This window comes from Hemitrygon akajei, chromosome 15, assembly GCF_048418815.1.
Source record: "Hemitrygon akajei chromosome 15, sHemAka1.3, whole genome shotgun sequence".
NCBI classification, from domain to species: Eukaryota; Metazoa; Chordata; class Chondrichthyes; order Myliobatiformes; family Dasyatidae; genus Hemitrygon; species Hemitrygon akajei.
Genome location: NC_133138.1, coordinates 54427523 through 54449740, shown reverse-complemented (window position 1 = coordinate 54449740; position 22218 = coordinate 54427523). Strand labels below are relative to the sequence as shown.

Below are 22218 nucleotides of genomic sequence, written 5' to 3'. Positions count from 1 at the left end.
AGAGTACCCCAAAGGATGAGTGACAGTAAAAACATTAGAACCCCAAAGCCCCCACTCACCCCTTCCATGCACAAGCAGCAGCAAAGCAATGACCCTCCCCCCATTTATTTCAGCAAAAACGCATCAGCACCCTCTACCCACCAAGCAAGCAATAGCAAAGCCCCCAAGAAAGACCATGAAGAAAATCCAATCACTCATCTGACAATTCGACATACCACAGACTCTTTCTCTCTAAAGAGACAGAGAGGTGTCACTCAGGTGTCATACAGCAAGGGGTGAGACTAACGAAACAAAGAAAAACAATCACTGATTTATGGCGTTAAAGTCTGCCATGTCGCTTTTGTTTTCCCAACTCAAGAATTGGCAACAAGCTCTCCCTCACGAACGAAAGAAAGAGAAAGAGGGAAAGTGGCTCACTGAGTACAGAGCGCTGTGACAGCTGATCGGCTGTTCCCAATATTCTGTTTTCTCCTGCAATGCTTTAGTCAGATGCACCGGCAGAGAATCAGCTCATCCCCAGGGCCACAGATTCTTGGAACGTTGAAGGCCCGCATATTAGAACCATAGAACCATAGAACATTACAGCACAGAAACAGGCCTTTTGGCCCTTCTTGGCTGTGCCGAACCATTTTTCTGCCTAGTCCCAGTGACCTGCACCTGAACCATATCCCTCCATACACCTCTCATCCGTGTACATGTCCAAGTTTTTCTTAAATGTTAAAAGTGAGCCCGCATTTACCACTTCATCTGGCAGCTCATTCCACACTCCCATCATTCTCTGTGTGAAGAAGCTCCCTCCTAATGTTCCCTTTAAACTTTTCTGGGGAAGGTAATTTTATAACAGATATTACTGTTTGAGACATGAAGATTATATTAAAAATAAGAAATTATTCCACAGGCCAGTTGATTTGGGAAGGTCAGTGTGTATTCTTACCCAAGACTATGTTGACTATGAGATAAAATAACCATGAAGATCTCCCAATTGCCCACTCTAGTCCTAACATAGATCTTAAGGAATAACTACACTATCCTTTGGCATATTACCCAGGATTTCTCCTAATTCCAGATTTACAGCAAAGATCAGGGACCCCATGAGGGAATTCCATTTGTATACTGCCAATCCTTTTCAAGCTAAACATTTGTATTTTTAAAATGAGATTCATATATATTCTTGAGTTACATCTGGTTTACATTAAAAATTTCACAGCATATAATATCAGTATTATTTCCATATAATTTATAATCATTTTACATAACTGAAATTAAATACGTGAACTTCATGATTAAATATTTTTCTCACCGTTATCCTCACAGGAATCATTAATCTTAAAAAAAACATATAGTATACATTTTCTATTTCCACTACACATTAAAGCAAACATTGTATCACTCTAGTCTGATCTGCCAGACAAAACCCAAGAAGTGAAGGCAATAATAATTCACATTTTCCAGTTAGGAAATATATAATTTCAAACTTATTGCAGTTCTTCTAGCTTAAAACTTTGTTTTATCCCTGTGAACCAAAGGGGAGGATTAAAATAGCATCTCATTGAATTCCTGCAGATTTCCCCTCAAATTTAGTTTCCCAGGCTTTTTGGATCTGTAGTCCAAATGCCTGCAAAATTATGATGTGTCAGAATCCAACAGTGTTGTTTTAACCCCAATGTTATGGGGCATTCTTGAGTTTTTCAAACTTATTGGCTCCTTGCCCTTGGCGACATTGTTTTCCAGTGTGCCCTGATCCATGCTCTTCTATTGAGAGCATCGATCCCCGAAATTCAAAGCCACGTGCAGACCATCTTTGATGTTCACAAATATAGAGTAACACTTGGAAGTGTTTTTATGACAAAAGGAAAATAGTTAACTAGTTTTGAGAAACAACTGACACATCAAAAACAAGAAAAAGAATTTTAATAAATAATAAAGAATGATACTAAACGCAAGAGCCAATGTCTTCAATTGATTTGAATGGGAGCTGCCATGTTTATATGATGGTAACTTGGTAAGCATGTTTTCCTGATTAAGATGTGGGTGCCCTTGTAAGATTACAGTACACTTTTGGAATTGTTTGAGCTCTGTGGAAAAACCTGTAAGTCCTAATGATTAGGATTAGGGAGGAAAGTGTGTTTCCATGTCTGAAATTGTTGGTCTCTAATTAAAGTATATGAACAAAATGATATTCCTTCCTATTATATTCCAAAATCTCTGTTTTGTCCTATTTGAGTGTAATTGTTTCACTTTGTTGCTTTCTATAGCTCCATATATCTGCAGAATTTTCACTTTTTCTTAAGTTTTAGCGTTATGTTCTGTCTTACCACATTTGTTCAACTTCATTGAAGACTACATTTTCATTTTACTTACAGATGCTCTCCCGAATATTGTTCACCATTTATCTCTGGGCTTATTCATTGACAGTTTTGATCCTTTCACTATGGTGAAGTCATTACTCATCACAATCAAAGGAGCCCAGGCATATTCAGCTCAGTGTTTGTTATCTGCAGGCCACCCCGATTCAAAGTCGCCCAAAAGAGCAACAAGAAAAACAAGCAACCGCAAACTAGGAACACGTCATAGCATGAACTACAGAGAGCAATCCACAAACACATTGATTTTTCTCATCTGTGACACATGTGACTCATGTAGTTTTATCATAATTTATGTTTTTTTTTAATGTAGTGCTGCCGCAAAACAACAAATTTCATGACATGTGCTAGTGATTTTAGACATGACTCTGATTCTGGTTATTTTTCTCTGAAACACAGGTTTCTAGCATAAGTGAGGAAGTGGTTTATGCCCTAATGAAACTGCAATGATGTCCAGGGGTGAAGCCGCCCTCTTGATTTGAAAAGGCCACATAGATTTCTGACAACGTGCAGGTCATGAGATCATGTAGATTTGCCAGTCATGAGAAGATCTAGCTTAATCTGTTTGTGTTTCTTAATCTTGAGTTTGGTCCATAACTCACATCAGAATCAGATTCAGAAACAGGTTTAATATCACCGATCTATGTTGTGAAATTTGTTAACTTTGTGGCAGCAGTACAATGCAATACATGATAAATATAGACAAAATGGAATTACAGTAATTATATATGTATATGCATATTAAATAGTTAATTTTAAATGACTATAAGTTAAAGTACCCATGATGGAGCTGACTACTTTTACAACTTTCTGCAAATTACTTTGATCCTATGCAAACAAGAGAAAATCTGCAGATGCTGAAAAAACAAGCAGCACACACAAAATGCTTGAGGAACTCAGCAGGCCAGGCAGCATCTGTGAAAAGGAGTATAGTCAACGTCTTGGGCCGAGACCCTTCATCGATCCTATGCAGTATCATTCCCCCCCCCCCCCCCCCCACCCATACCAGACAATGATGCAGCCACTCTCCACCGGTACATCTGTAGAATGTTTTGAGTGTTTTAGGTGACAAACCAAATCTCCTTATACTCTTAATGAAATACAATCACTGTCTTGCCTTCTTTATAGCTGCATCAATATGCTGCAACCAGGGTTAGTCCTCAAGATATTGACACCCAGGAACTTGAAATTGCACACTCTCTCCATTTCTGATCCCTCTATGAGGATTTGTTTATGTTCCATCTGTTCTGAAGTGCACAATCAGTTCTTTGGTCTTATTAATGTTGAGTGCAAGGTAGTTGCATCTAGCCGGTATATCTCATTCCTGTATGCCCTATCATCTTCATCTGAGATCCTGCCAACAATGGTTGGATCATTGGTAAATTTATAGATGCCATTTCAGCTATGCCAAGCCCCACAGTCGGGTGTAGAGAGAGTAGAGCAGTGGTCTAAGCACACATCCCTGTGGTGCGCCAGTTTTGATTGTCAGCACAGTGAAGATGTTATTTCCAATCCAAACAGAGTGTGGTCTTCTGGTTAGGAAGTTGAAGGTCCAGTTGCAGAGGGAGGCACAGAGGCCCAGGTTCTATAGCTTTCCTTACAGGACTGTGGGAATGATGGTGTCGAACGCTGAGCTACTGTCAATGAACAGCATCCTGACATATGTGTTTATATTGTCCTGGTGATCTATGGTTGTGTGAATGCCCATTGAGATTGCGTCTGCCCTAGATCTATACTAGTGATAGGCAAATCGCAGTGGATCCAGGTCCTTACTGAGGTAGGAATTAATTCCAGCCATGACTAACCACTCAAAGCATTTTATCACCTTAGATGTGAGTGCTACTGGGTGATTAAGGAAGCTTACACTGCTCTCCTTGGGCACTGGTATAATTGTTGCCCATTTGAAGCCAGTGGGAACTTCTGACTGTAGCAATGAGAGATTGAAAATGGCTTTGAATACCCCCGCCAGTTGGTTGGCACAAGTTTTCAGAGCCTTCCCAGGTACATCAACAGGTCTGCTGCCTTATAAGGGTTCACCATCCTGAAAGACAGCCTGACGTTAGCCTCCGAGACAGAGATCACAGTGTCACCAGGTGCTGCAGGGATCTTCATAGCTGTAGTTTTATTCTCCCTTTCAATGTGAGCATAAAAGTTGTTAAGCATCACTCTCATTCATGATGTTGGGTTTTGCTTTATAGGAAGTAATAGCCTGCAAACCCTGCCAGGGTTGACGAGCATCTGATGATGCCTCTAACCTCTCTCAAATTTGTTTCTTAGTTCCTGAAGTAGCCCTCCACAAGTTGTACTTGGTTTTCTTGTACAGACCTGGATTGCCAGACTTAAATGTCACAGATCTAGCCCTCAGCAGACTACGAACCTCCTGATTTATCCATGGCTTGTGGTTTCAGTGTGTACAGTAAGATTTCATAGGCACACACTTATGCACACAGGTTTTAATGAAGTTGGTGACTATAGTGACATCTCATCCAGACTCAAGGATAAATCACTGAATCCAGTCCACCGATTCATTGCAGTCGTGTAAGCACTCCTGTGCCTCCCTTGTCCGTGTCTTCTTGGTCCTCTCTGCCTAGACTCAGGGAGTAGAGGTAGAGCCAGGTGATCAGACTTTTCAAAGTGTGGATGTGGAATAGCATGGTAAGCTCTCTAGATCTTAGTGTAATAGTGGTGCACTATGTTGTTTCCTCTGGTTATTTGTTGATAATAATTATTTAGTGACTTTATAAAACTTTATAAGATACCCCAAAATGATTAGGAAGGCATCAGGATATACTTGTTCACGCCTATTAATTGCATCGCTCAGTTCGTCTAGAGCCTGTTTGACATTGACATTCATACCCATTGTGAAAGTTGTAAATCTTACACCAGCATATATATCATACTAACATATAATCTCAGCCCAGAAGCTTTGCACATGTCCTCAGAGCTACAGTATGTTAAACTCTCACTGAACAACACCCAGAACCATTTTGCTTTTGAGTTTGATGCTCAGGTATAAAACAGTTGAAGGTGCATTGAATGGTATTGATTCACCCTTGCTGAAGGTAAACTCTTCACAATCAATGCTATTTCAATTCAAAGAACCTAAAGAAAATCCTAGTGTGTGACTAAATCTTTTTGGAATCACGAAGGAGAGAGACCAGGTAGTTGGGTGAGGAGATGGGCCATGAATCAGAAGGCAAGGAAAGAGCAATGGATGGTTGTTTGCATTGAGTGATGGTGGGAAGGGATGGGAGGCCTCTGATCATTATTTAATAGTGGATTTGGAGCTGGTGAATTAAAGGTTGTTACTTGGTGTTGATGGGATCGGATTGTGTGGCAGATCTGAAGGTGAGCTGATAACTAAATTTCAAAGCTGATCTCACTGTGTCCTGCTTGAGGATGTTTCCTTTGTGTTGGAGAAAGGCAATTCCATGCAGGTCATGCAAAAGCCTACTTCTGTAGGGGAAGCCCTCAGATAATGGGGATCCTTTCACTGCAAACAGAAATGCCGCAAAATGTCAAATGCATGGGTGCGGCACCTGATCAGAAGATTTTCTCTGTTTTGTGTGGCAGGGTACATCCTGTTCTGTTGTCCTGTTGGGTGCAGTTTTTCATTGATTTTATTGTGTTTCTTAGATCTATTGTGTATGCCCACAAGAAAATGAAACTTACAAACATGAGGAAGTCTGCAGATGCTGGAAATCCAAAGCAACACAAACAGAATTCTGGAGGAACTCAGTAGGTCAGGCAGCATCTGTGGAAAAGAGTAAACAGTTGATGTCTCAGGCTCAAGGATCTCGACCTGAAATGTCGATTGTTTACTCTTTTCCACAGATGCTGCCTGATCCTTTGGGTTCCTCCAGCATTTTGAGTGAGCTTCGTGGCTGCATATGTAACTTGATGATAAATTTACTTTTTACTTTTGTACATTGAGGAAACCAGAACAAAAATTGCTGACCATGTGCCCCATCCATTCATTCTAGTCATTTTCATTTAACTTCACAATGAAGATTGGATCATGTAGTACCCTCAACAAAATATCATACTATGTACATAAGAATATAAGAAATAGGAGCAGGAGAGGGCCATCTGGCCCATCAATCCTGCCCCGCCATTCAATAAGATCATGGCTGAACTGTCTGTATACTCAGCTCCATCTACCTGCCTTTTCCCCATAACCCTTAATTCCCCTACTATGTAAAAATCTATCTAACTGTATCTTAAATATATTTAGTGAAGAAGCCTCAACTGCTTCCCTGGGCAGAGAATTCCACAGATTCACCACTCTCTGGGAAAAACAGTTTCTCCTCATCTCCATCCTAAATCTTCTCCCCTGAATCTTGAGGCAATTGCCTAGTTCTAGTCTCACCTACTAATGGAAACAACTTTCTAACTTTTATCTTATCTATCCCATTCAAAATTTTGTATATTTCTATAAGATCCCCTCTCATTCTTCTGAATTCCAGAGAGTATAGTCCCAGATGACTCAATCTCTCCTCATAGATTAACCCCTTCATCTCTGGAATCAACCTGGTGAACCTCCTCTGCACTGCCGCCAAAGCCTGTATATCCTTCTTCAAGTATGGAGACCAGAACTGCACATAGTACTCCAGGTGGGGCCTCATCAGTACCCTGTATGGTCGCAACATGACTTCCCTGCTCTTGAATTCGATCCCTCTAGCAATGAAGGCCAACATTCTGTTTGCTTTCTTAATAACCTTTTGTACCTGCAAGCCAACTTTTTGCAATTCATGCACAGGCACTCCCAAGTCCCTCTGCAAAACAGCAAGCTGCAATCTTTCACCATTTAAATAATAATCTGCTCTTCTATTATTCCTTCCAAAGTGGATGATCTCGCATTTACTAATGTTGTATTCCATCTGACAGAACTTGACCCACTCACTTAACCTATCTATATCCCTCTGCAGGCTCACAACATCCTCTGTACAATTTGTGTTTCCACTCAGTTTAGTGTCATCAGCAAATTTTGCTATGTTAAACTCAGTCCCCTCTTCCAAATCATCAATATAATTTCAAGAAACCCAAACCAGACCCTCAGAAATCTGATTCCCCTTGGCTCTTTCGAATGTTCCATTGCATCCTTCCTATTGGCTGACAGAATATTCCAAGGCTGAGCAAACACACCTTATCTTAATCAAAGCCAAAACACTAGTCTATGAAGCTTAACTAACAGAACACACCGTGTTTGCAGAAAAAACCTGATAAAATACAATTAGCTCACAGCATAGCAATAGAAATACAATAAAACATGTTCTTAACCAGGGCTTTACAGTACCAGTGTTTTGATCTTTAAAAATAATAAACTTAAGTCTCATTTACATTAATTCACATGATTCAAAAAATCCTGTGGTGGAAGTAAATGTTTAGACATCTGAAACGATGTTAATTAGGTAGTCTGAACTCAAAGCCGTTTCTCCAAATCCTGAGCCTTTTGGATAAAGCACAGTACTAGGAATCCAGATTTGTTAAATTTACACTTAATGTCTGTAATTAATTTGTATTTGAAAGGTGGAATGGTTGAAGAATGAAGAGCTAATTGACCCAACTCGAGATCCTAACTTCTACATCACCATGGATCATAATTTGATCATCAAAGAGGCTCGATTATCTGACACAGCAAATTACACCTGTGTGGCGAAGAACATTGTAGCCAGAAGGAGAAGTGCAACCGCTGCTGTAACAACATATGGTAACAAGATTTTAGATCTTTGTTTATTACTTACATAAAACAAGCATGGGTATTTTGCTCTAGAATGGAACTTCAATGTTTATAATGGTAATTGAAAGTAAGCATTTAAGAAATTTAATTTGCTTCATAATCTTTTTACTCAGCATTGTGCATTTCTTGGTTAGTTTACAGCTTGGCAGTGGTTCACCACTATACTCTGACACACTTTCCATATTAATCTCACATAATATCATTTTACATGAAATGGTTGGGCAGTCTTCATATGACCAGGTTTTGACAACACAGTGCTGCATTGTGACCCTCAAGGAAGTTCTCATTGTCCGATTTGATCCTTCAGAAACTCCCAAACACCATCTCCCCTCAATATCTTTTCACCTCTTCAACACCACAGCCATTTGAGGCTTAGGCCCTACACTGTCACCTCACATTCCCTTTTATTCCATTGTCTAATTTTCTCCAATAATCCTAGTTACTCCTCAGAATTCAGGCCGTCGAAACCCCATGTTCCATGTTCCGTGTTGATTTACCTCAAACCAACCTTCCGTCTATGATAGCACATTTTCAGATATGTAAGTATACCCAATCAGTGGCACTCAATTTACAAGGGTGATCTACAGTGAAACATTGTGTGCTGCTGTAATCTCTCAGAACAGAATATACAGGCCAGCATAGTGTTCTTAAGTATCTCTTAAAATGTTCACAAGAATAGTACATAAATTTAAAATCTAAAATTGTTCTCATCACCTCAGTTAAGAATATCCTTTGCTTCTGGAACATGAAATTGTGGCACTCTTCAGTCATAAATGCACAAGATATCCATTTATCAAAAAGAACCCCAGTACAAAGTATACTGCACTTAATAATATGACAATTATTGTTGAAATTCCTCATAACTATTTTCTTACCACAATTACTTACCACAATCACAATATCTAAGCCAATATGTTGAACTCTCTCAGCTGAGCTACAACGTTGAGAGTCCTCTTAAATATGTGGTAAACCCTTATATAATCTGGGTTCTTCTAATCAGCAATGAGTGTAATGAATCCGAGTCTGCTTTTGATACTTTCTCTGATTGTTCAATCATGGCTGCATCAAAAATCCATCAAAATGATTTTCCTTTCTGGCAGCTGACTCACACTGTATAACCTGAGATCCATATAATAGCTATCTCTTGATTTGACTTGGATAATTATGTCAATCATGTTACAGTATCTGTTGCTCTAATTTCTCCAAACACGAACCTGTTAAGTCAGTGACAATAATCGATAAATTAGTTTATTGAACATAATTTAACATAGGACTTGCTTAATTAAAGCAGTTGTACTTATCTTCACTTACTTTTGCAAGTCTTTTAGGTTTATATCACAACAGGGGGCTATCTTCATTGACTTTTGGAAGATGACCTTTAATTGTTCCTCCAATAGTTCAGACATCTTCTCCCAGACCTTGCTGATAAATGTACAGTTCCAAATAGCTTCGCTGGCATACAACTACTTAAATGGAAGCAAGTCATCCACCTCCACCCATATGCTATCTAACTCCAGTGACTGAGTTCCATCTTGCTACGATGCCACAGTATTTTAATGCTCTTGGATACTGTGGCATGTTAAACCAGTGTTACGGAAACCAGTAACGGGTTTCACTTACCAGCAAAGATAGATACGTCAGTTGAAGTCCAATGGTACTATTTTCAAAAGTTTTATTCAATAAGGGCACAAACGTATGGTTAATACAAAACATTCAAATCGTCAAAACTCAATCTAAAACACCGGTGTAACCATAATCAATCAGAAATAAGCTCTTTCGTTGTCTAGGGTATATAATACTGAGTCCAATTGGAAATATAAAGAGTCACTCTGAAGTCTGCAGGCTTTTGGTTTCACGTGTTGGAGAGAGAGAGAGATAAAACGGAAAAACTTGCCCCAAAACATCCGTGGAATCAGGGGAGCGATCTTCCCCGTTGTTAGTTAAAAGCGATCTTCCGTTGGTTCCAGCCACAAACCCCGCATTCGGAATTTAACGCACGTGGCTTATTTCAAAATGGCTTCCCGTTCCCATGGGAAGCGGTATCGTGCTTCTTGGTGTCTCCTTGGTGCGTCTGAGGGTCGTCCTCTTTCAGACCCTTCTTTATACTGCCTCACGGGATCTCAGGTGTCAATCAGGTTGCAGGTGATGCAATCTCTCTCTCAACCAGCCCACTTTGCCCGAGGGCTTTACAATGTCCCTGCGAGTTGGCACGTCTGCAGTTCCCAGGTGTCTCCTGAGAACAATGCCACAGTCACCAGCTTTTGTCCCAGTGGAATGTCTTTCCATTTCCTGTGTCCATTCAGCCTGTCTCTCTCTCTCTCTTTTGGGTCATTGACCCCCCTTTTCTAGGGCTCTTGCAATTCTCACAAAGGAGGGGGCTGGTATCATAACACCTCCCCTCTTAAAAAGGTTTTTACCAGCGGTTAAAACCCAGAGTGGTACAGTCTTACAGAAATTTTGAATCTAATACAGAGTAATACAGTTATACATTCAAGTCAGCATCTAAACAGTTAACAAGTACAGTGCCCCTTTTTTTTAATACCTTAACCTCATGTGCCCTACTAACGCCTGGTAGCATCAAACTTCAGCTCAATAACCACCTTATTTATTTGCTTTCTTCGGCAACATAACTAAGGAGGTGTGATCTTAGCTTACATACATCTACAAAGGTTCATGCAAAAGACAAATTTTTATGCTACTTTCAAACTTAACAGTCAAGCTTCCATGGGTGTTGTCTTTATTATTCACATACTTTGTCAAAAATCCCTTAAAACCGGCTTCTGCTATTTTAAAAATCGCGCCCCCATTAACCCTCGCCTTTTTTCCGGTTAATTCCCTCGTGGCAATCTTGGGCACCCTGGCGAAATAAGCTTTCGCCCGCTCCTTTCATAGGAGTTACTTTATCAGCGTGTTCCAAACTTAGACCACCCAATTCCTTAATTTTAGGCCATTTGTCGTTTTTCTCTTCAGGACCCGTCATGCTATTAGTTTCCAATTTAAGATCCGCAAGCGATCTCGCTTTGTTCAGACAGCATTTCAAATTCTGCCTTTTCACAGCACCCTCTTGAATAACAATAGCGTGTGGGGCACCTTTACATTCCAAATCAACCTGTAATTGATTCGCAGGCACCGTGTTACCAAGCCATTGTCTCTGCAGCCTGGTTGCTGCTTCTGACATCAATCCAGACATTAAATTTTCTTCCTTTGATTTGGGAATTACAGATTTCCCGTCTCCCTCCACAACAACAGTTATCTCCCCATTCGTAAACTCCACATTAACTCTGAAGACCCCCTTCTGGACAACCCTCTGGGAACTCACACTTCCCAAGGTTAACCCCTTTTTCCCCGAACCAGGTCTATCTGACTCACGAGGACGGCCGCCCCGTCCCCCTGAATCAAACACCTCAGACTTCCCCTGAGCTCTGTTACCAGGTTCAGCACCACGTGCGCCCCCATCTTGGACACACTCAAACGGGACATTGGCCCCTTCCAGGCTTTCAATACCCGTACCTTTTTCAAATTCTAACGTCCCCCGATCCTTCCAGTTACTCTCTAGGCAGCCCCCCGTTGGGGAAGGCGCAACCCTGCGAGCTGAAACAACCTCCTCGGCCATTTCAGCTGACTTCTCCACAGCAAGGATACCCTTCCTCTCTAAGACTGCCCTCATTTCACTCTCGGGACCATCGAGAACACCTTTAGAACTCTGAACTTCTTCAAACAATTCTGCCAAACCAGACAGATTAACCATGTCCAACTCTGGACATTTTAACAACTTTATCCGTTTCTCAACTTTAGTTCCTACCTCTAGGACCTTTCTCTTCACTAAGGGCAGGGCTATTTCCTCTCCCTTACCCCCTTTTACTATACTGCTTTCTGTTTTACCACCCTCGGAACCCTCATGGTACAGGGTCGGTAAAAACATCTTGGCCAGATCAAAACTGGCTTCATTTAAACTGTCCTCTTTCTCAGCCGCTTTTTCCGACAGGCTGCGAGTGACCGCGCATGCGCGATAGCTTTGGGTCTCTAGGGGCGGGGCCACCGCACTCGCCAGTCTGCGGGTCGGCATCATAGCTGCCACCGTTTCAAAAAACAAGAAATAACTATCAACATCCGTCTCTTCGAACGGAGGTATTACTCTCAGCTCCCGACTAACATTAAACCGCTCTCTCCTTAGCTCCTCCCTCTCTCTTTCTCTCCCCGCTGCCGCTCTCTTGGCTGCTGCTAACTCTCTGATCCGAATTTCATGCTGTCTTTGCCTCTCAGCTTGATTCTGCTCGTTTTCCACCTCTAACCCCTTCGCCAAATTTAACAAGTCTGCTTTGGTGCTCACCTCTAGCATAAATTCACACACGTCCATCTTTGCTGGTTTTTCTGTCTGGCTACCTGCGTACCAGATCCAAATTATTTTTTTTTGACTTACAATCCCGATTGACTGACCTCCCCCTTTTTGGTGTCAAATCCCGAGACGAGAACCCCACTTGTTACGGAAACCAGTAACGGGTTTCACTTACCAGCAAAGATAGATACGTCAGTTGAAGTCCAATGGTACTATTTTCAAAAGTTTTATTCAATAAGGGCACAAACGTATGGTTAATACAAAACATTCAAATCGTCAAAACTCAATCTAAAACACCGGTGTAACCATAATCAATCAGAAATAAGCTCTTTCGTTGTCTAGGGTATATAATACTGAGTCCAATTGGAAATATAAAGAGTCACTCTGAAGTCTGCAGGCTTTTGGTTTCACGTGTTGGAGAGAGAGAGAGATAAAACGGAAAAACTTGCCCCAAAACATCCGTGGAATCAGGGGAGCGATCTTCCCCGTTGTTAGTTAAAAGCGATCTTCCGTTGGTTCCAGCCACAAACCCCGCATTCGGAATTTAACGCACGTGGCTTATTTCAAAATGGCTTCCCGTTCCCATGGGAAGCGGTATCGTGCTTCTTGGTGTCTCCTTGGTGCGTCTGAGGGTCGTCCTCTTTCAGACCCTTCTTTATACTGCCTCACGGGATCTCAGGTGTCAATCAGGTTGCAGGTGATGCAATCTCTCTCTCAACCAGCCCACTTTGCCCGAGGGCTTTACAATGTCCCTGCGAGTTGGCACGTCTGCAGTTCCCAGGTGTCTCCTGAGAACAATGCCACAGTCACCAGCTTTTGTCCCAGTGGAATGTCTTTCCATTTCCTGTGTCCATTCAGCCTGTCTCTCTCTCTCTCTTTTGGGTCATTGACCCCCCTTTTCTAGGGCTCTTGCAATTCTCACAAAGGAGGGGGCTGGTATCATAACACCAGACACAACAGGGCCACTACTGATCCTGCTCGAGTGACTTCAAATCAGTCCCGAACTATAGTGCTGTCAGTGTGGAGTTTATACATTATCCTTGAGTCGAGATGAAGCCACACTCAGGTTGGAGGAACAACACTTTATATTCTTTCTGGGTAGCCTCCAACCTGATGGCATGAACATTGATTTCTCTAAATCCGTTAATGCTCCTCCTTCCCTTCTTAACCCATCCCTAATTTTGAATTTAATTTTTTTTCTCTCTCTTTCCCTCTCACAATAACTCCTTGCCTATTCTCTATCTTCCTCTGGTGCTCCCCTCCCCTTTTCTTTCTTCCAAAGCCTTCCATCCTACGATGCTCCCCCTTCTCCAGCCTTGATCTCTTTTGCCAATCAACTTCCCAACTCTTAGCTTCATCCTTCTTACTCCTGTCTTCTCCTATCATTTCGGGTCTCCTTCTCCCCCTCCCACTTTCAAATCTCTGACTATCTCTTTTTTCCATTAGTCCTGATGAAGGGTCATGACCCAAAACTTCGACTGTATTTCTTCCTATAGATGCTGCCTGGCCTGCTGCGTTCCACCAGCATTTTGTGTGTGATTCTTGAACCTAATGGTTTTCTTCTGTGTGCTCAGGTGTTCTGTTAATATACCAAATATGTGCAAGTTGACTGATGTAAATTGTCCCTAGCTTATGGGTGCACAATTGAATCTACAGGAAATTGATGGGATGGCAGGGCAAATTAAAATAAAAGAAGGGTAATAGTCTAAATGGGAGCTTGCTCTTTGGTGCGGACTGTATAGCTGAGGGGCCTAAGTCTGCTGCGTGAATATAAAACCTGAGCCACAAAGACTCCAATGTGGGGTTGCCGATATGAAGCAAAAGGGAAGTTCCTTTTCTTAAATAAATCCAATAATATTTCAACTTATGATTTAAAATTAAGTTCCAACTTAATAAAATTACTTACTTTATATTTAATAATATTTGGACATCTTTGAATATCAGAGATATGCTATGATGCATAAAGACACTTACACATTCAGCATCTTGTGTGCATCTGGCTAATTGGTATAAATTAAATTCCATTTGTATAATTTCCGAAAGCAGCTGTGGAAGCTTTCTCAGCTGGTTCAGAGTGGGGCTTCCTCAGTATGACCCCTGCTATCACTCAGAGCTTGCTGCTAGAGATCAGGATACTTGAGACTAATAAGCTAGGTCCTTCACTTCTCGATTCCAGCCAGGTTTGCAAGTTTTATTGTCACCCTCTGCTTAAGCTAAAAGAGAATCAATGATATTCTGATGTAATAATTGTGAGGTATTTTAATGTTAGCGAATCATTATGATGAATGGCTAAATGCAATCCCTGGAGAAACTGTACAAGTCCTGCACTTAAAAGTCAATATTAAGTTCATTGATCACCAGACAGGTACCCTGGTTACAAATGAGTAAGATGAGATTTGGCCTCTTCTTAATCAGCTCTTTGTGAGGTAATCATGAGGAGACCAATGATCACAATCCTTCTATTATTCAAATGCAATCCACTTTACACCAGAGAACCAAATTATTACCAGATGCCGAACATCACATCAGGAAAATAAACACATCAACAGCAAGGAAACAGATGTATGTTAGATTGTAATGGATTTGGCAATCTTTGGATCTTCAAGTGGTAGGTTATAAAAATACTTGAATTGTATTTGCAAATGAGTTTTCATTGTTACTGCCTCCTTCACTGTTAAAAGTCATTTGCTATAAAGCCAGGAAAAACTAACATTTGACAAAAGTAGAGGAATATTTTGCATGTTACAATAAAAACAGTTTAAACTAAAACTTTATATAAAAAAATCTATTGTGAGTATTGCTGATTAAGCCAACATTTGTTGTCCATCTCTAATGATTTAAAGAAAGTAGTGATGAGCTGTCTCCTTGAACAGCTGCTATTGTGCAAGGAAGGTACTCCCACAGTCCATTTTATGATAGTATGTTGTATCTAAAGAGTGTCATTGATGGATGATATCATGCCAATCAAACTGGCTTCTTTATCCTTGGTGGTGTTGAACTCCTTGAAATTTGTCGGAGCCACATTCATCCCAGCAAATGAAGATATTCTATCAGTGCACCTACACAGGCCTTGTAGACAGCAGGAAGGTTTTGGTGAATTAGAAGATGATTCACACTTTGCACATCACCCATTCAGAGCCTCTCTTACAGCTGCAGTATTAATGGGACGGATACAAGAAAGAAAGAAAGCAATGCAGGCTATACTATTGGAAAACTGTCAGCATCAAATGTGCACTTGGAATTTCTATCAAGAAGCCTGAGATGAAAGAAATAGTCATTGCTATTGATATCTATGCTATGCCTGGTGCACATGTTACCCAGCTTATTGTAGAGCCTGGGATTACATAAATGAATGCAATACAAGGGAAGTAACCAGAAGGAGCAACCTAACTTTAACTGCTTCCTACTTTTGTATATTACATAAGAATCAACATCAAATAATTTTATTTAAATCTTCATGACAATACAGAAATTTGGGATAAGTCCTAAGTTTCCTTGTCCTAAGTTTAACAAACATCAAGGTAAAAAGATTAAAGTGTGCAAATTGCTGACTAGTCTTTCAATCTTGTTGCATGTGGTCACAAAACAGTTTTTACAGTTCTCACTCTCATCAGTGCCCTTCCATATGAACACTTTTGGAGGAGGCAAGATTTTAAAAAAACTTGACCAAAGCCTCCTATTTATCCTCCTGTATTTTGTTTCCTTTCACATTGTAGGTGCTTAGGCACAGGAGAAGGCAATTTAGTTACTCTTGTCCATCCAGCTGAAAAAAGACCATCACCTTGTATATTACGGCACTTCAAGAACACATCTGTTTCTAAGGACATAAAAGTGCTGCTCCCCCACATTTTCAAGCAGAGTTCAGATCCCATTCATCCTCAGAAGTGAAACTTATTATTCCTGTCACACAGCTGGTGAAACCTCCCACAATGGCTATAGGTCCACTTCTATTGAGCGCAATCATATTTCTCAAACTACCATTACTTCCATATAGATTTATGACTCAATGAAATATTCATGTATCTTGTATCTCTGCAGCAAAATCTTTGGAATACAACATACAAGAATACTTGCATGGAATCTTTGAAATCAAATTCCTTCATTCTAAGCTTAACTAGAAAGTCCAACTCCTTACTTCTGATGCGGTAACTAAAGTGTTTAATTTGGTGTCTATCCTGTGGTCAGTTTAAAGATGTTTAAAGATGAAAGAATAGTTTGATTTGTCACATTTGTATGTAAACATTCCATGAATTACATTGTTTGAGGCAAATCAAATCAGCAAGGATTGTGCTGGGCAGCCTGCAAGTGTCACCATGCTTCCATCAGCAACATAGCATGTCCACAGCTCAATCACCCTAAATGTACATCTTTGGAATGTGGGAGGAAACCTGTACATGGTGAGAACGTACAAACTGCTGACAGGCAGCAGCAGGAATTGTATCCCAATCTATGATCGCTGGTACTATAATATCATGGCACTAACCACTATGCTAACGAGCAGCCCAGCTCAAAGTGAAAACGTGAACTTGACAATTACTGGAGATTGTCTAGAATTGGACACGTTCACTGATGACCATAGCAGAGACCCTTCTGAACCTCCCCAATTCCCTGCCTACCCTACCCTGCGCTATCATCCCCTAAGAACAGGAATCAACCCCAACCCTAATCCCAACTCCCCACCCCCCCCCCCCCACAATGTACTAATTCCATTGAAAATAAGTGAAATATGCAGTTGAGAGCAGTGGCTAATTCACGCTTTTGCATTTGCATCACGCTTCATTGCAAGAAGTTCTATTGTACAATATTTATTTATTTGTTCCCATGGAAATATATATTGAACTCTGAGTTTATTCTGAGGCACTTTTCAGGATGCTTGTACATCTTAAGATATTAACCATAAGACCATAAGCCTTTGCAGCAGGATTAGGCCATTCAGCCCATCGAGTCTGCTCTGCCATTTCATCATGGCTGATCCCGGATCCCACTAAACATCAAAAATCTGCCTTCTCGCCATATCCTTTGATGCCCTGACCAATCAGGAAACGATCAATTTCTGCCTTAAATATACTCACGGACTTGGCCTCCACTGCAGTTTGTAGCAGAGCATTCCACAGATTCACTACTCTCTGGCCAAAAATGTTTATCCTTACTTTTGTTCTAAAAGGTCACTTCTCAATCTTCAGGTTGTGCGCTCTAGTTCTGGATACTCATGCCATAGAAAACATCCTCTCCACATCCACCATATCTAGTCCTTTCAACATTCTGCAAGCTTCTTTGAGATCCTCACAAATTCTTCTAAATTCCAAGGCTGCTAAATGCTCCTCATATGTTAATACCTTCATTCCCAGAATCATTCTCGTGAACCTCCTCTGGATTTTCTCTGATGACAACACATCCTTTTCTGAGATACTTGGCCCAAAACTGTTGACAATACTCCAACTGCGGCCTGACTAGTGTCTTATAAAGCCTCAGCATTATCTCCTTGCTTTTGTATTTTATTTCCCCTGAAATAAATGCCAACATTGCATTTATCTTCTTTACCACAGACTCAACCTATAAATTAACATTCTGGGAGTCTTGTACAAGGACTCCCAAGTCCCTCTCCACCTTTGATGTTTGAACTTTCTCCCCATTTAGATGATAGTCCACAGTATTGTTCCTTTTACCAAAAACTGGTAGTAACACTGTATTCCATCGGCCACTTTTTTTGCCCATTCTTCCAATTTGAGTCCTGCTGCAATCGCATTGCTTCCTCAGCATTACCTACCCCCTTCCTATCTTTGTATCATCTGCAGACTTTGCCACAAAGCCATCAATTCCACTATACAAATTGTTGACAATGTGAAAAGTAGCAGTTCCAATATTGACGCCTAAGGAACACCACTAGTCACTGGCAGCCAGTATCTTTCCTATAACAGGATTTCATCTTAAGCAGCCTCATGTGTTGTACCTTGCCTTCTGCAAATCCAAGAAAATAATGTTCATCTGTTCCCCTCTATCCATTGCACTCATTAAATCCTCAAAGAACTCCAGGAAATTTGTCAAACAGGACCTACCTTTTCTGAATTCATGATGCGTCTACCTGATGGTCCATTTCTTTCCATTTCTTTAATGATAGCTTCAAGCATTTTCCCAACTGCAGATGTTAAACTAGCTGGCCAATAGTTATCTGCCTTTTGCCGACATCCTTTTTTGAACAGTGGTGTCTTCCAATCTGATGGGACCTGCCCAGAGTCCAGAGAATTTTGATAAATTATCAACAAAGCTTCTACTGTAACTTTTGCCATTTCTTTCAGTATCCTGGGATGCATTCCATCAGGACCAGGGGCCTTATCTATCTTCAGGCCCACAAGCTTACTCTGCACTATCTCTTTAGGGATAGCTATTGTATCGAAGTCTTCATCTCCCATTGCATCCGTAACATCCATCTTTGGTAGATTAGGTGTGTCTTCCACCATGAAGAGCAACACAAAATAGTCATTCGTCATTATATCAAGTACCCCCTCTATGTCTTCCAAGGGACCTTTGTTCACTTTAGCCAAACTTTTCTGCTTTATATAATTATTAAAACTTTTACTATCAGTTTTTATATTTTGTGCTAGTTTATTTTCATAATCTAGCTTCCCTTTCTTTCACTTAGTGGTTCTTTGTTGCTTTTTAAAGTTTTCCCAATCTTCCAGTTTCCCATGACTCTTGGTGACTTTATATGCACGAGCTTTTAGTTTGATGCTTTCTTTTATTTCCTTAGTTATCCAAGGCTGGCTCTTTCCACCCTTACTATCCTTGCTTTTAATTGGAATATACTTTTGTTGAGGTCCGTGAGGAATCTCCTTGAAAGTCTTCCACTGTTCCTCAACCATCATACCATATAGCCTGTGTTCCCAGTCTACACTAGCCAAATCCTCCCTCATCCCATTGTAGCCTCCACTGTTTTGGCATAATACACTGGTTTTAGATAGAATTATTGCACCCTCCATTTGTATGAGAAACTACAAGGCCACTGATTTTTACCTGTCTCATTGCACAGGACCAGATCTAAGGTAGCACATTCAGTAACATGCTGTTCAAGAAAGCCGTCATGAATACATTCTATGAAGTCCTCCTCAAGACTGCCTCGACCAACTTGATTCACCCTATCTATGTACAAGTTGAAGTCCCCCATGATAATTGCTGTTCCATTCTGACACACCTCAGACATTTCTCTGTTTATTGTATGTGCCACTGTAATGTTATTATTCGATGGCTAATCAAAGATGAACAACTCCCACTGACAATTTACAATTCCTAATCTCTACCCAGATAGATTCAACATTTTACTCGTTAGATCTTATATTGTCTCTTACTATCGCCCTGATCTCATCTTTAATTAAGAGCACTACCTCATCTCCCTTACCTTCCTGCCTATCCTTCCATGTTACATGATATCGTTGGACATTTAATTCCCAATCCTCTCCACCCTGCAAGCACGTCTCTGTAATGGCCACGAAACCATACCCCTTTGTACTGATTGTGCCACAAGTTCACTGACCTTGTTTTGATTACTATGGGCATTCAAATTAAGTTCCCTTATGCTCATTGTGCTTTTAAAATCTTGTAATCTTTTACTCTTTTGCACTTGACTTTCCTTCACTCCACTCTTACTTTTCTTTATCTTGTGCTTTTTATTTATCTTTATCTACACTTTTCTTTTTTGCTATATCCATACTTCCCCAAAATGTTGAACCCTCTCCCTTACTATTTTGTTTAAAGACCTATCCACAGCCCTAGTATGGGATTCACTATGATCCAGGTCCTATCATGGTTCAGGTGGAGTTACATCCATCATCGTCATGGTACATCCATCATCTATTTGTACACCTGCTGACTTATCCTCAGCTCTATCATACTGACTCTCATTCTCCTGCCATATTAGTTTAAACCACTCCCCATAGCTTTAGTAAACCAGCAAGAATATTGGTACCCCTTGGTTTCAAGTGCAACTTGTCCCTTTTGTACAGTTCACACCTACCACAGAAGAGCCCCAATTATCCAGAAACCTGAATCCAATTCTTCAGCCACTCATTTATCTGCCACCTCATTTTATTCCCATCCTCACTGTCGCGTGGCACAGGCTGCAGTCCTGAGATTACTACACTTGAGGTCCTGCTTCTCAGCATCCTTCCAACTCTCACTATTTTTTCAGGACCTCCTCACTTTTTCTACCTATGTTGTTGGTACCGATATATACCACGATGTCTGGCTGCTCACCCTCCCTTTTCAGGATATTGTGGATGCATTCAGAAACATTGCAGACCCTGGCACCTGGGAGGCAAACTACCATCCTTTTCAGGTCTGCAGAAAGAATCGGCTATCGGTCTCCCTGACTATAGAGTCTTTTATTACTACTACTATCCTCTTCAGTTCCTTGCCCTTCTGAGCCACAGGGCCAGATGGGTCTCCCCTCAACAGTACTCAAAATGGAGTACTTATTGTTGAGGGGGATGACCACAGGGGTGCTCTCCACTATCTGCCGTTCTCTCTTCCTTCTCCTGACAATCACCAATTTATCTTTCTCCTGTAGCGTTGGGTGACTACCTCCCTGTAGCTTCTCTCTATCACTGCTTCACTTGCCCTAACAGGCTAAAGCTCATCAAGCTGCAGCTCCAGCTCCTTAACATGGTTCTCTAGGGAGCTGCATCTCAATGCACCTGGTACAGATGTGGCCACTGGGGAGGCTGGAAGTCTCCTGGAAATCCCACATCCTGCACCCAGAACAGAACACTGGCTCTGAAGACCTATCTCCCTATTGTCTCGGGGGTTAAATAAGAAAAAAAATATAAGAAATAACAAATGTACTTACCTTCTTACCTTGCCTCCACCTGTTCTCACCAAAGCCCTGTAGAACCAAAGATTTACTAATCTGACTCAAGACTACTCCAGCGAAGACCATTCCCACGATTGCCGCTCCACTAGGCGGTACCTTTCTTTTATAAAGACGGCATTTTTAAAAAAACTCTTCGCTGGACCTGTGTGGGAATGCTCCTGGTGTGTCTGCACAGTGCTCCAATGAACGACTCCTGTTGAAAAACTTGCTGCTTTTTAGAGCTCTTCACCCAGACCTGCATAGGAATGCTTCTGTTGCGTTGCACAGTATTCCAGTAAAACTTCTGTCATACCTAGATCTCTCTCCTCCTGAATAGCATACAACTCACAGACATTTGTATAGTATGCAAATATATAGTAGTGCCTAACATAAAGTTGTATTATTTCAAACTGCATTTGCCAGATCTGAGGTATTTCCCCCAATCCTGTCCATGTCACTCCATTGTCCATTTTACTCATCTAAGTTCTTGATACTTGCATGGGTCTATATATCATCTCCAATCTGCTTCGAAGTTAAAGTAAATTTATTGTCAAACTACATATACAGTCTGTCACCATATACAACCCTGATATTCACTCTCTTGTTTGCACTCACAGTAAATACAAGAAACACAATGGGCTCAATAAAAGACCATACCCAACAGGGTTGGCAATCGACCAATGTGCATCCTTAGGTTCCTGTATCTTCTTCCTGATAGCAGCAAGAAAAGAGCATGGCCTAGATGGTGGGGGTCCTTGAGGCTGCTCTCCCATGACAGCACTGGAGGTGCGCAATGGTGGGAAGAACTTTACACGTGCTGGACTGGCTGTATCCACTATTTTTGTAGGATTTTCCATTCAAAGGCATTGGTGTTTCCATACCATGCCATGATGCAACTCGTCAATATACTCTCCACTACAGATCCATAGAGGTTTGT

General features: G+C 41.0%; 1 protein-coding gene across 5 annotated transcripts in view; it reads left to right on the top strand.

Annotated features, from left to right (window-relative positions):
- The window catches only part of unc5a (unc-5 netrin receptor A), a 607644-nt gene that overhangs the window by 426752 nt on the left and 158674 nt on the right, over positions 1-22218 (top strand). For all 5 annotated transcript variants that reach the window (XM_073067589.1, XM_073067590.1, XM_073067588.1 and 2 more), the window contains one exon: positions 7893-8073. In XM_073067589.1, coding sequence (XP_072923690.1) covers positions 7893-8073 — 181 coding nt within the window. The remainder of the gene's footprint in view (positions 1-7892; positions 8074-22218) is intronic.